This window comes from Oncorhynchus tshawytscha, linkage group LG02, assembly GCF_018296145.1.
Source record: "Oncorhynchus tshawytscha isolate Ot180627B linkage group LG02, Otsh_v2.0, whole genome shotgun sequence".
In the NCBI taxonomy this organism is placed as follows: Eukaryota; Metazoa; Chordata; class Actinopteri; order Salmoniformes; family Salmonidae; genus Oncorhynchus; species Oncorhynchus tshawytscha.
Window position 1 is genome coordinate 55,907,057 of NC_056430.1, and position 14,217 is coordinate 55,921,273.

At 41.2% G+C, this 14,217-nt stretch overlaps 1 protein-coding gene across 7 annotated transcripts in view; it reads left to right on the forward strand.

Moving 5' to 3' along the window:
* The window catches only part of ptprt (protein tyrosine phosphatase receptor type T), a 415,965-nt gene that overhangs the window by 91,897 nt on the left and 309,851 nt on the right, over positions 1 to 14,217 (forward strand). For all 7 annotated transcript variants that reach the window (XM_042301053.1, XM_042301087.1, XM_042301062.1 and 4 more), the window contains exon 2: positions 5,928 to 6,053. In XM_042301053.1, coding sequence (XP_042156987.1) covers positions 5,928 to 6,053 — 126 coding nt within the window. The remainder of the gene's footprint in view (positions 1 to 5,927; positions 6,054 to 14,217) is intronic.

Below are 14,217 nucleotides of genomic sequence, written 5' to 3' on the forward strand. Positions count from 1 at the left end.
ATGAACTGGAAAATATCAAAATTGTTGACGATTTATCCAAGACATCCTCTGTTGCCCTCACCACAGATAGGTAGACCTCCAGGGCAATGGAAAGCTATGTGACTGCTCACTATACCACAGAGGAGTGGGAGATGTGAAGTCCGGTGCTACATACAAGCACCCTCAATGAGTCACACAGGTACAAATCTTGCGCAGGTACTGCTGCGCCGTGGAAGCTAGAGAGGCCCAATAGCAATATCCCAACCACCACAGATAATGCCAAGAAGTAAATGCAGTGATAGAAACTGGACTGGGCCCACAGATAGCTTGCATTGCACGTGATATATGTAACATCCCGAAGGGGAATCTCAGTGAACCAGATGTACCTCCTCCTTGGGAGGATCAGGAAGGTGGTTTCCTTTTTCCACCGAAGCACAACAGCTGCTCATGTGCTTAAGACCAAGCAAGAAATGCTACAGCTACCGACCCACAAGCTTATACACAATGTCACAACAAGCTGGAACTCCACTTATGACATGATGGAGCGCTATCTTGAGCAGCAGGCATCTGTATACTCTGCACTGACAGACAAGACCCTGAAAGAAATAAAGACGTTGTCACCTCGTCTGATGATGACGTGAAAGTGGCAGAGGAGGTCCTCCAGGTGCTCAAACCCCTCAAACGGTTGCAACCCTATTGAGCACTGAACCTGCTCCGCCTGTGTCCATAATCCTACCTCTGAAAACAAGGACTCTACAATCCATGGCCCCAAGTGAGGAAGACAACACCATCACTAGAGATGCCAAGGCTGCCATTAGAGAGGACCTGAACCCCAGATACCCCCATAATGTACAATGCTACCTTCATAGATCTACTGCACTGGATCCAAGGTTCTCAACACTGAGATTGTGGCCACTGAAGAGGTAAAAAAATAAACAAAAAATTAAAAATAAGAGTGAATTGCTTAAATAATAAATATTCTGCAGTCTACTCTTGTTAGTCATGCTATTGCTATTAGAAAAATACATTTTTGATTTGGAATAATAATGGCTTTTATTAAATGTTATTACCACAATTATAGTTCTATGAAATATGAAAATAAATAATTAGTAAGTTTAATAGATCAAGTCTTTTTTTCTGCAGGGTCAAGCCACAGAGCCGACAGGAGCAGACTGAGGCATCTCCTCCACAAAATGAAGGAGCTTTTCGGGGAGACCTTTGCGAGCAAGGACACAGGCAAGGCGTTTTCCAACACCATCAAAGAGGAGGTGGCATCCTACAAGGCAACAAGCGGCATTCCAGTGGATGGTGATCCACTGGCATGGTGGAAAAGCAATGAGTGTAAATACCCTCACATTGCCATGATGGCAAGATGCTACCTGGCTGTGCCTGGCACTTCAGTACCTAGCGAGTGGGTGTTCTCCACATAGTGACTGCAAAGAGGTCTACTCTCTCCCCAGACAATGTAGACATCCTCATCTTGAAAAATAATTTCAAGCTCAGGTCTACTTTGATTTCTTTTTTCTTTTTTTTGATGATGTGGACACAGGCTATTTTTTCATTCACTATTGTTCGAAGGAAGAAGGTATCAAGCCTCATATTGTACTCTAATTTAACAATTGTGTATTGAATATTTTAAGATTTTATTTAAACATTGAAATGTTCGTTGCTTTAATAAATGGAAAGCAGAGTTATATATTTTTTATTTAATTTTTATTTCACCTTTATTTAACCCGATATACGCCAGTTTAGGAAAGTTTACAACTGCGACCTGGCCAAAGTAAAGCAAAGCAGTGCGACACAAACAACAGAGTTACACGTGATAAACAAAGGTACAGTCAATAACACAATAGAAAAATCTATATACAGCGTGTGCAAATGAGGTAAGGCAATAAATAGGCCATAGTGGCGATTTTTTAAAAACAATTTAGCAATTAAACACTGGAGTGATAGATATGCAAGTAGAGATACTGGGGTGCAAAGGAGCAAAAAAATAAATAACAATATGGAGATTAGGTAGTTGGGTGGGCTATTTACAGAAGGGCTGTGTACAGCTGCATGCTTAAAGTTAGTGAGGGAGATATAAGTCTCCAGCTTCAGTGATTTTTGCAATTCGTTCCATATTTGTCTTTTTTTTTTTTTTTGCTGATCCCAAAAATTATCCGTTCGTGATCCGAACCGTACGTTTTGTGATTTATTGCACCCCTATCGGCAATAAATACAGTGTAACATTTGTTTGTTCTGTTCTATTACTTCTTATTTTTGAATTGACTCTTGATTGTTGTTATTATGGTTGTTATTATTATTCAATAGATTAATTTACTGCATTGTTGAGGGAGCTAGCGCATAAGCATTTCGCTACACTTTTTTATACGTGCTGTAAACTGTGTATGTAGTGAATATATTTGATTTAAAGGCAGATAGAAGCTAGCTTTTTTCCAAGTAGATTAATTGTGGTTTTCCATGTCTGTTCTACCAATCCCTGGAATTAGGTGTTCAGAATTTGCCTCCTCTGAGGATACACCACCTGACTCACACAGGCGAGGGAAAGGGAGTCATTAATGCAAAGTTGCCATTTTAGTCAAACAATTCTGAATTGAGATTGGCATGCGAATAGTGTAAAGACCTTGTCAGAGAAGAGATTAAAAAAACAACTGACACGCAAGTCTGTGAGGAAGATAATTTTTACGCAGGTTGAAGTTCGTTGTCTTAAACCTTACCCTGAAGGCAGAACTGGAGTATAACAATGCATATATTTTTTTGGGTGATTTTTGGTCATAATTTAAGGTTAGTGTTACAAATGCACAGAGGCTTGTTGTGCAATTAAACTGAACGTCTTTACTTGAGATCAACATGTTAAAAACTCAGTCATCCAAAATAATGATTAAATTATGATCCTACATCTGTATGTTTCATTCATACAAGCGTTTCAAAGCCTGAAGAGAGAGATGCAAAACCAAGAAGCATTGACTCATTGACAGCTCAGTATTTTCTACCGGTGAGAAGCGTGTCCCTAAAGCATATCACTGACCACTCATGCTTGTTGTAGAGACGTAGACAGATTTCATTTTCAAGCAATTGTATCCTCTCTCAGCTGGGTAATGCTCATGAGGTCACACCGTAGCAAAATGGTTTACGGTAGTTTCTCCCCATTTTATTCAGTATTCTTTTGTTTGGTGCTTGAACACTGAACATGTCCCGGCTCTGACCTGAGTGAGCTCGTAGAACCTCTGTCCAATGCCTGGCTACTTATCTTACCAACAGCCTTCTCTCCTCTCCACAGGGTGATGGACGGGGATAGATTGGCTTGGGAGGTTTAAGAGTTTGCGAAGTGGAAAAGGTAGAATTAGTAGGGGTTGAGGGAGCGGCTAAATCGAACGAGCTGTGTGTGTTATTAGAGGCACCCTCGTTAGCCTTATTTTCTCGTCTAATTTAGCATGACTGGCGAAGCTGGATTCATTTCAAACGGGACGTGAGTGAAAGCGATTCTCTGTGTGTGTTTGTGTTGAGTCTGTATGTGTCTCTCTCTCACTCATTCAATCGGTCTACTCTGTTTTATGTCCATGATCATGTCCAAATGGATTGAATCTATTGACTTCAGGTGTGTACGTGTGTGTGTGTGTGTGTTTGTTTTTCTGAGCCAGTGGCACAGTGACAACTAGAGAGAAACAAGTTGTTGGTTGTTTTCCCTCAAGCAGAAAAGAAATACAAATATGTGTCCCATTGAGTCATACATGCTCTAATGAAACTAAGAATTTGGCTGCCTGGCCTTTGCCAGGACACATTTGACCTAAATTGGAAGACAAATATTACATGACAAAAACACTGTCCTGAATACTGTACATCTCTGTTGACTGCTATATTAATGAAAGCTATATTTGGCTATTATTCATGCCTATTGGAGTGAAAGTAATAGCTTTAGCATCCGAGCCGTATATTAGCCTGCCTAGCTTGGAAATGCCGCCGGGGGATACAAGAAGAGTACACACAGTATGTTAGTAAACGCTGTAATTAAATCTTAGATGATGACAGTAACTTTTATGGGAGCAAACTAAGATCTTATCTAAGTGAACAGAAAACAGAAGCTTTAGCTGAGTTTGTCCTCATTGGTGTATATCATGCTAGGCACTGTCAGTTTCGATTTAAAGTGGGTATAAATGTAAGGTTCTAATTATCCAAAGGGTACGATTGGGGCTCCGGAAATGGATGAAAGGCTGGAATGTTTTAGAAGGGTCTTGAGTATAATCACAAGATGGGTGCATATCTTTATCTTTATCAACACTAATACTTAACTTAACCAGAAACCACTGATCCAAATGAATGAGCCCTGAGGATAATCTGTCCAAAAAGCTTATCTTTATAAAGAGCTATGTAAAGATTACTTGAGAAATTCAACATTCAATCATCACTCGTTTTAAATATACTGTACTGTAGCCAAGCGTCCATGTTCTTTACCTTTTATAGCACATTTTTACCTTTTTTCAAAACAGATATTTCCAAAGATATCTTGGTTGATCATATCATTTTAAAATTCAACTAAACTAGCTAGCAAACTCACAATGTATTTGCCCAAAATGGCAAAAATATGAAATTTGTTAAAATTAAATGCACATTAATTACAGTACAGTTGTAATCTGCCAGCAATACATATTAATCGCAGGACCCCTAATTCTCAAAGGAAATCCTGAGGTGCAAACACTTCAATTTCTTCTCTGGCAATTTTTTCTAGCGTAAACAACATCCTCTTTGACTGTAGCGACTGTGAATGCATTCTAACACCGCATTCTAACTCCCTATTCATTGCCCTTAGAAACATGCCTCTCAGTTCATTAAAACCTTATTGATGAAAGTGCTACACGGGAAACTCTATTTGATAAACAATGTCTCGACAGAGAGCCTAAAGAAACTCAGCTGCTGGAAAACTTCCCAATTATGTCTCACTGTCTACTAGCATTAGTGATGAAAAGCCCCCATTTTTACGCTAACTCCTCTCCTATTTGCAGATGTGGGTGCAGGTTGTAGCAGCAGCTTCAACTGATAATGAAACTGTTGCTTATCTGCTGTGGGCAACTTATCAATAATGGATCAAATTGGTAGGCAACATTAATTAGAGGAGATGAAGGGCTTTGCCCCCCCCCCACACACACACACACACACACACACACACAAAATACAATAAACGGCCACGATGGTGGTTGTTTGACACTTTTGACATGGAAAGTGAAAAGTTATTTGTTATGTAGTGTCCATATTAGGACAGCCTCAATCTCAGTAGTGAGATTCGGGGTTTTGATTAGGAAGATTGGATTTATTGACGTAGAAATAAATGTTTGGGACATTTCCGAATGGACATACTGTGGTGTTTTTTTTGAGGGGGTGGGGATTTAAACCCAAGTCATCTGTCTAACAAAAGATCATTGACACCAACTCCCCTCTCATTTTAATGGAATAATAACCCATTCTTCTGCTCTGATTTTCCAGTCATTAACTGCCAATGAGTGTTTAGTCCTTGGCTTATGCAATTTTATAAATTAGATTATAACCAGAAGAAAGCTTTTTATTTAATTGGAAAAAATATATCCATGCATGTATAATACAATAACTGTATTCCTTGCCACAGTAAACTGTCAAGTCAGCACAGCCTAGCTCAATCGATCCACACTCAAAAACACTTAAACTATGGGTGTAATTGAAAAAACAGAGATAAAACACAAAAAAAACCCTAAGAATTCCTTTTGAATCCTCTCATTGCAATTAAACCACGCATCTCAAAGAGTACATTTTAATTAGACCGAGTTTAGTCTTGCTTTCTCAATCCATGGCTTCTGGCTAGCATGAAGCCTAATGCGCTGGAAAATCATTATTTAGCGGGGATGAAATAATGATGTGAGTATATGGCTTTATCGTGTTTACATATGCAACCCTTCTCTTCTCATCGTGTCCTACAGGCAGCTGTTCGTTTGAAGAGCACTACAGCAGCTGTGGCTACAGTGTGGCCCTGGGGACCAATGGCTTTGCCTGGGAGCAAGTCAACACTTGGGAGAGGCCCACTATGGACGCGGCTGTTCCCACAGGTACAGAACGGGGCTTCCTCCTCTCTCCTTCCTTTATTTTCCCCTATCTCCTCTCCTCACCCCTTCTTTTTGGATGTGTGTGTGCGCTTTCGTCAGCTCATCTTTCTTTCTTGTCCTCTCATGGACAATTATATCTGTATTTTGGCTCTCTTCTGCTTTCACTCCCTCTCTCTCTCACCATCTCTCTTTGTTTCTCTCTGACTGATCACCTATGGTAGGGATGTCAGTGTCAGCTCCCCAGCTCCGTGGGGTGCCTTCTAGTGTTACGCCACTGACATTAATCCAGTTAGCAGTTGAACACACTGAAACTATGTAACAGATGGCACCCTATTCCCTACATAGTGCACTACTTTTGACCATAGCCCTAAGGGTCTTCCTCTGGACCCTGGTGAAAAAGTAGTGAACTATTTAGGCAATAGTGTGTCATTTGGGACACAGACTGCCAGTACTGTAGTAGAGGCTGTTATATTTGTCTACTGTGCTGACTGCTGAGCAAATTTCATTGAAGATCGCACAAAGAAGGCATATGGGGCAATTTTTTGCATTTGGTGCAAATTCAGGTCGTGTGAAAATCAGAAGCGCCGAGAACAACATGATCAAAGTCTCATTTTTTCGGCATGGCAAAACAGGGTACCTCTGTGAAAAAAAGTGCGGTATAAATAAATAAACAAACCCATATTCCTTCATATTTGTGTCATCAGGATAGGAGCATCTAATCAAAGGCATCACTGCATGTGTTAATGTGGAGGTAGATACATCATGTGTCTGCCCTTCTGTGTGTGTGTCACCCGCAACAGCTGAAATGCAAGAGGGACAAGCATCTTCACTGATCGTGCATGGCATTTCATACAATGTACCGTTGAACAATGCTGGACACAGTAGGCTCTACAGAAAAAGAGAGTGAGAGCAGTGAGGCTCAGAGACTCAGAAGGGGCTCAGGTGATGAGGTTATTCCCATCAGTGCAAGCTGTCCTCCTTGTTACCAGGGCTCTTTCACCGCTTCAAAAAGAGTGCCGTTCCGAGGGAATGGGTTGAGTTGTGTTTTTCTGTGTTTGTTTTCTTCTCCTTCCTTTAACAATGCTCATGTTTGGCGCCAGGATATTACCTTGGGATAGGAGATCGTTAAGAAGAGGTTGAGCAGTCACACAAAGTCTCTCAGACAGACCAAACCCCTTAGAATATTACTTGAAAGCCACAGATGACACGCTGAGTATAAAATCCTTATCAGGTCTAAGCTCTTTTCAACTCGACTTTCCCACTACTACTCCACGGTTGAGGCATTTTATGGTCAGTTCTATTCTTGGAATAAAGGGGACCTGTCTACTTAAAGGTGTTCAGTCCTGGTGTCAAGACCAAGAAGCAATATTACTTTCTGTCACTGTGACTACTGAAAGTGTGTGGGCCGGTTTGCCGTATGGAGATTAAGCCTAGTCATAGACTCAAGAGCTTTCAAAGGAGGTCCTCCACAGAGAATAATTCTTAGTCCAAGACTAAGCCTAATCTTCCTAATCTGTGTTCTGGAAACAAGCCCTATGAGTGCAGATTAAAGTTTGGGACAGTTGATTACTAATGCTTGACTAGTATGTGATAGTTGTTGACTCCAGGGAATTGAGTAATGTTTTTGCACTCTGTATGCTGTTCCCATCATTGAGTCTTAATTTGACCTTTGTTGATATTTCACTCTTCAAACACTCCAAATGGCACTTTAAATTGGTGGCCGCGGTGGGATTTGTCCCATGTCTCTCGGGGCAATGGGCAAGGTTTCTTCTGTTTGCATGGCGGACTTTGTGTGCAATAGTGCTTCTCAAGAGAGGGGATATACTAATCACTGGCCATGGCTTTTGTTAGAGTCCATTAGGCTCTCACCGCTACACAGTAGCCACGCTTAGAGTCCTTGTTATACCTCTCTCGCTACAAAAGCAGTATCTATTGTATAAGGTACCAGTAAATAACACTGTGACGTGACATGTTTTGTTGATTCGTTGCTGTTGTCAGAGATTGATTGCGGATAGGGAGTTTCGGAATTGTTGCGTTCTCCGTCCATTCGCACGACTTTCTGAAATCTGCTCCCACATCGATCTCCATTATTACCTCTTCAAGTGGAGCTCTGTCTGGAAAAAAAAAAATTCTGAACCAATCACCAGAAACATGGCTGTGGACCGTCATTTTGATGTGACGTGTTTACTCGACTGGGGGAAACTGTGTAGTTTGAAGCCTACGCCAAAGGACTCTGGGATTAGTAATTGACATTTGAATTATAGGTTGTCAACAGCCCAGTTGCATTAGTTCCTCGTGTTATTGGTCTGTGTAAGTCTGATGAGGGTAAAGGGGTTAAATTACTCGTCTACTTGTTTTGTTCTTGGTGATGATTTGAGTGCTCTTGAATGACTTGCAGACTTGATTGTGTTTCTGATTTGAGCGTGGCAGGCGGGCGAGGGTTGGAGGTGGAGAGGGAGCCGCATTGATAAGAAATTGACAGGGAAAGGGGCCCCAGGCACGCTCTCTCTCTCCTCACATACATCGACCATCTCCCGTCAATGGAGGGAGAATTACTACTCACCATACTCACAGGACCTCTTAACCAGACACGGTAACAATGCTGATTAGATAAGCAGGAAGGTTCACAACTCACCCTTGCTTTTTTTAACAGTCACCCCCAGAATTCACCTGAGCCATAATGGAGGCAGAGTTATGGCCAAAGGTCAAATCGAATGGATTATTCATTATCACTGAAGTCGGGAAGCTGCACCAGTACCCGGCGGATACCGCAGATCCATGGGGCCTCATCCCAGCTGGATTGAGTGTCACTCTCCCTAATGAGCACATTATTATGAAGATAAATGGATTATCACCTCTTGAGTAAACCCCGAATAAATTAGAGTCTGCGAGGTAACTGTCATTGTGAGACAGTGTGCTGGGACTAGGAGATAAGAGAAGGATGTGTACCTACACTCGGTTTCCTAGACAGAGCCCTGGGATAATCCCCCCCCCCGCCTCGTTTTTCTTTGAATGTCGGGTTTAGGTCACCTACATGAGACCGCTCGCAGTCAACGAACCCCTTATAGGTTTTATGTTTATTTGTCTGAGAGCAATAGCGTTCTTTTTATTAGACACTCACTGATGAGAGATAAAGCGAATGGAAATCATTTTATTTGGACACTGATTGATGACTTGACCTCTGCAAGCAAAAAGCCACAAACAAAAAGCCACAAATGTGGGTGCCCAGTTGCTGCTGTTTGGTTTTCTAATGAAAAATAGGATTTATGAAGAAAATCTTAACCCAGGCCAGGTAAAATCCAAGAGTCATGTCTGTCTGCGTAAGTTTTTTTTAGTGGCAACAGGGAAATGTTCTGATACACATGCACACTTTCAAGCATGCGCATTATGCACACACACACATGCACGCACACAACCACACACACTTCCAGTCTGTGTGAACGTTCCTCCTTTCCCTACCAAGACTCCGGCAATAGCCTTCGAGACGGGAAGAAGGGAATCATAACACGCATCAATTTTGTTTTCACGTTCCCAGGCACTAAGAAATCAATGTGGGCCCATCCTCAGAGTGACGGGCTGCCAATGAAAACCCTGTAGTGAAACCCTTGTCTGCAGCAGTCTGCTGCCAGGCTAAGAGCACTCCTTCACTTCCCCCTTCACTCCATCACTGGGGACCCCGCACCTCTGAGAATCCCCATTCCCTATCCTCTTTATCTCTCTATATTTCTCCATCTCTCTCTTGCTCTCTCTCTACTCTCTCTCTCCTCTTTCTGTCTCTCTCTCTCCTCTTTCTGTCTGTCTCTCTCTCTCCTCTTTCTGTCTGTCTGTCTGTCTCTCTCTCTCTCTCTCACTCACTCTACCTCCCTCTCCCCCCTCTTTCTGTACCTTATCCACTCTCCCTTAAGTCATCACAGCCGATGCTGACACGTGATTTTCACTCAAGCGTAGTCAGTATGTGACTCCTCAGCTGACTTACTCACTGTGCTGTACACTATGTTGTATAATGTCTGTTACAGGTGCATAGGTTTCAATATAAGATTCATAGAATGTTATTTGGGATGTGCACTACAAGCATGTAGAATGCTGTTTTTGTCTGTGGGTTTGGTATACAAAATGGTAGATACCCTTGTGCGCCTAAACTCAGGTTATCAAGGAACGATATCTTAGTCTGACCTCAATATGACAGCAATACAGGGATCCATTTCTGGAAACCTCACTCCCCAAAGAGATTAACTTATATATTGATCCAGCCTCAAAGAATGTTGTGTTGTGAAGTGTGGCCTGTAATAGCAATTACAATAATTGGAATTGTATTATCATCACGCAAAGATGAGTTTCACCACAGATTAATTCAAGATGGGTGTTGATGGTGAGATTAACTCGTGAATGATATGAGTGTTTAGATCTTCAAAAAAAATCTTCATTTCATTGTCAGTTGAAGAGATAGTATTGTGGTTTGAAATTCAAGATCAATTATAGTCTAATACTAGATTTGACTAGGTTGCACTTCAACCAATGGAATGGTTCCAAAAGTGCAAACTCTGCCCATCTGGCACTTCACACAGGCTCAATCAAATACTTAACATTTTTTAAAGTAAAACAAATACTATTTGAACCTAGGTCTGCCATACTATGGTTGTAGTTATGGCACCATTGTTAGATTGTATCTTGAAAAAATGTTGGCTAATGACTGGTGTGTGCTATAAGACGGTGTGGTCCATTGAATGGCAAAGTACTTTTCATAACACAGAGAAATCCTGCTCTTTCTCCATCACGACAGCCCACTATCTCAGGCCTATATTGGACTTTGCAACCCCCAGGCCCTTAGCACTACTTCAATGTGGGGTTCTAACTGACAACATGTCCACTCCTGGAGTCGCTTCGGTTCTGCTGGGGTACTTTAAGAGCTCACTGTACAACCAATGAGATGCCACCATTAGTATGCACCCCGCTCCAACTGCCCCGTAGCCATATAACAATATTCCTCTTGTGTGACATGGGGCTAGAGCACTCCGCCAATCTCAACGGTGTCTAGGAAGAATGGGCAGCGTAAGTCACTCAGCTGCCATTGTTAGACTACAAAACATTTAAAAGGCACATCATATGGAAGGAATCGGTCCCCAGAGAATATAATACGTTTTACCGTGAGAAAGGGATGGCATTTATGAGCCGACACGCTGATAACAACTAAGTGTTGTATGGTGGGAATGAGCTTTGTTGACATTGAGGCCGCTTTGAAGGAAAAAGTGCATAAGGATGTTTATCATGGATATTCCATTGGATCCTTTGTGTTTCCCTGTTGGTTTATAGAAGTAATCTACTTGTATATTATACTGATACGTTTTTAAATGATTAAATAACATAGTATTATGGGGCCATATCTTGAGGATAGGTTGAAAGAACTGACTCTTGTGGTGAAATGTAGTCTGTGTTGACCATCTCACTGTCTTAGTCTTTCATTGCGATCTACTCATAGGTTGCAGTAAAAAATGTAGTATTAAGTGTGTCATCATCAGTAGTAGAACCAACCCCATCAAAGTGTACGTCTGGTTTCATTTGACCTGGAAGCCAATCTGGACCAGCCATAGAGAAACAGTCAAACTGCCAAAGCCAATGCCCTACTTAGCCATCACTACATTCATTAATACAAGTGTGTTCACCATAGCCTGCGCAAAACCCACTGCGTCAAGAATACTACATGCAAAACGAGTTAGCGTGAGTAGTAGCAACCCTGAGTGATACAGTGCTAGTGTGAATGCTTGATAGCTTTAATTATACATAATTACAGTTCTTGATATTACAACCCCACATTAAGTAATTAAACAGGAAAATAATGAATGTTATTAATGTAATCAGGTTTAATTTCCAGTTATAGTTATGCCGTTAGGGCTAAATCTAGTGTGATTGGCTTGTTCTGACTGGGCTATAGACAGATGGTTTGACCTTAGCTGTCTCCGTCATCGGCCTCTATGGACAGTAGTGGCCGTGCTGCTCTGAGTAACTGACTAGCTGTCCTTGTTTTAAAGAGGTCTGCATGTCCCCCCAGGTGAACAAGCACAGTTTGTCTCTCCCTCTCTGCTCACTCACTGTCTGCACCACCACCACTACAATATTCCAGTCAGACGTACGCATGCACGCACGCATGCACGCACGCACGCAGAAACACGTGCACACACTCACACAAACAGTGGTGTAGTGGAGGGTATATGCTGTATACCCACTTACTTTTCAGTGTGCATTGCGTATACTTATTAATCCCCATGATTCGTATTAAAGTAGTGTAGTGGAGGTATATGCTGTATCAATTAATAAGGCTGATGGAACAGATAAGAATGTTTTAGCTTTAAAATGTATAAAAAATATTATTTCACATTTTCACCGCAGCAATGTGCATACGGTGGTGGTCTAGCGTGAATGGAGAAAAAAAGAGTGATTTGCTTTGCAGGAAAAAACTTGAAATTCGCACTGCACATGTGAGCGGTTTCATGGACAGAGATGGACATATCTGTTAGAAATTGGGAGTGAGGGGCGATCTAAAGATGCAACTATCATGGGTTGCTAATATGACTAGGATAATGTCTTTGGCTGCTAGATAACATGAGGAACTCTTTAAAATAATTGCCTCCACGTTTCTATAGTGGGATTTTGGCTATAGGTTACTTTGAAGCAAGGTAAGACATGTCTCATAGTATGACGTCAAGGTTTCAAACAATTAAGGAACAGGAAAAATATAGTGACGCGAATGATAGGCCTAACCGTCTTCTGGTAGATGGGAAGGCTTTCCCAAAAACCTTCTCAATTAAATGTTAATTAGCTATAAAGTAGCCAATGCTTACCTGGCAGAATGATATCATGATTATTTGTATCAATTCAGTGGCCGTATGTCTTGCAAACTCCATCTCATGTGCTACAGAAACATCACTAACAAACAACAGTGCTAGGTGCCTGCACACGTTAATTAAAAGTTAACTACACTCAAAAAATCAGTCTCCCATCATGTATTTATTCATTTAATTTCTAGAGTAGAAACAGTTCCTCTTTTTCTCAGAATCTGTTCAGTGGCAGTGAAATAAATGCACGGTGACGTGTGGGACTTAAATCATGCCTAATGAAACAAGTGTTTGTAGCGTTGGCTACCGCTCTCGGCGATAAAGAGGACGGTTCGGCACAGAGTTATGGAAGGGAGCTCCTCCTTTCACTTTGGAAGATTAACATGATGGAGAGAAGGAGGTGGAGGGGACTCTGCAAAAGTGGGAATAGTGTTGGGAAGTAGCCTGTTTCTGTGGGAGGGAAGTATTCCTGCCACTCACTCTCACCTCTTGTGCTGTACCCATAGAGTTAGAGGACTCTAGATGGATATAGCCTGTTTTAGCATAGATATTTCCTTTGAGGGCTTCCACCATTTTTAAAGTGTTCATCTGGTTGGGGATTCCTATGGGTTGGGAGCGATCAACCAATGATCAGAGCATTGTCTTCTCCAAATTGGGTTGCCTATGGTTAGTAAATGGCTTTAAGCTATGTCACCACTACAATGATACAATAAATGGCCCAGCACTGCAGGTGGTGGTAAATCGCCAATATTAGCTTTATGCTCATTTCAAATACAAAAGAAGGAAATGTACTACTTTACAATGGAGATACACTCAAAAATAAATCAGAAGATTAACATAGATTATGCTGGAATTTAAACTAAGTGTTTCCATCAAATATAATTAAATCATACAAATCCCAAATAAATTCAATGAATAATATTATCTTGACTTAAGTGGTTCCATCATATGTAATAAAATCATGTAAATCCAACATAAATCAAATCTATAATATTGACTTTATTTTAAATAATTTGGATTACCATAATTTACTGTTGTTGAACCAATCCATGTTAGTTGTGCCCTTTACAATTTCGTGTCAAAATTCCATCCAATGACATTGTGTTAAATCATACTCAAACTGGTTAAATAAATCCACCAATAGTCAGACAAAAGGGACCAACATTTAATGCAGTTCCTTCCCACATAACGTAACATTCAGACAGTGCATTTAACAGAGGTAGTAGCGAGGATTCAGTTGAAGCAACTTTCAACACATATTCTGTCAACTGCTCTCTTTATCTTCCCAGTAGGTGCTCCTTCAAATTGGGCAGATGCAGGAAACGGTTGACAGGTTT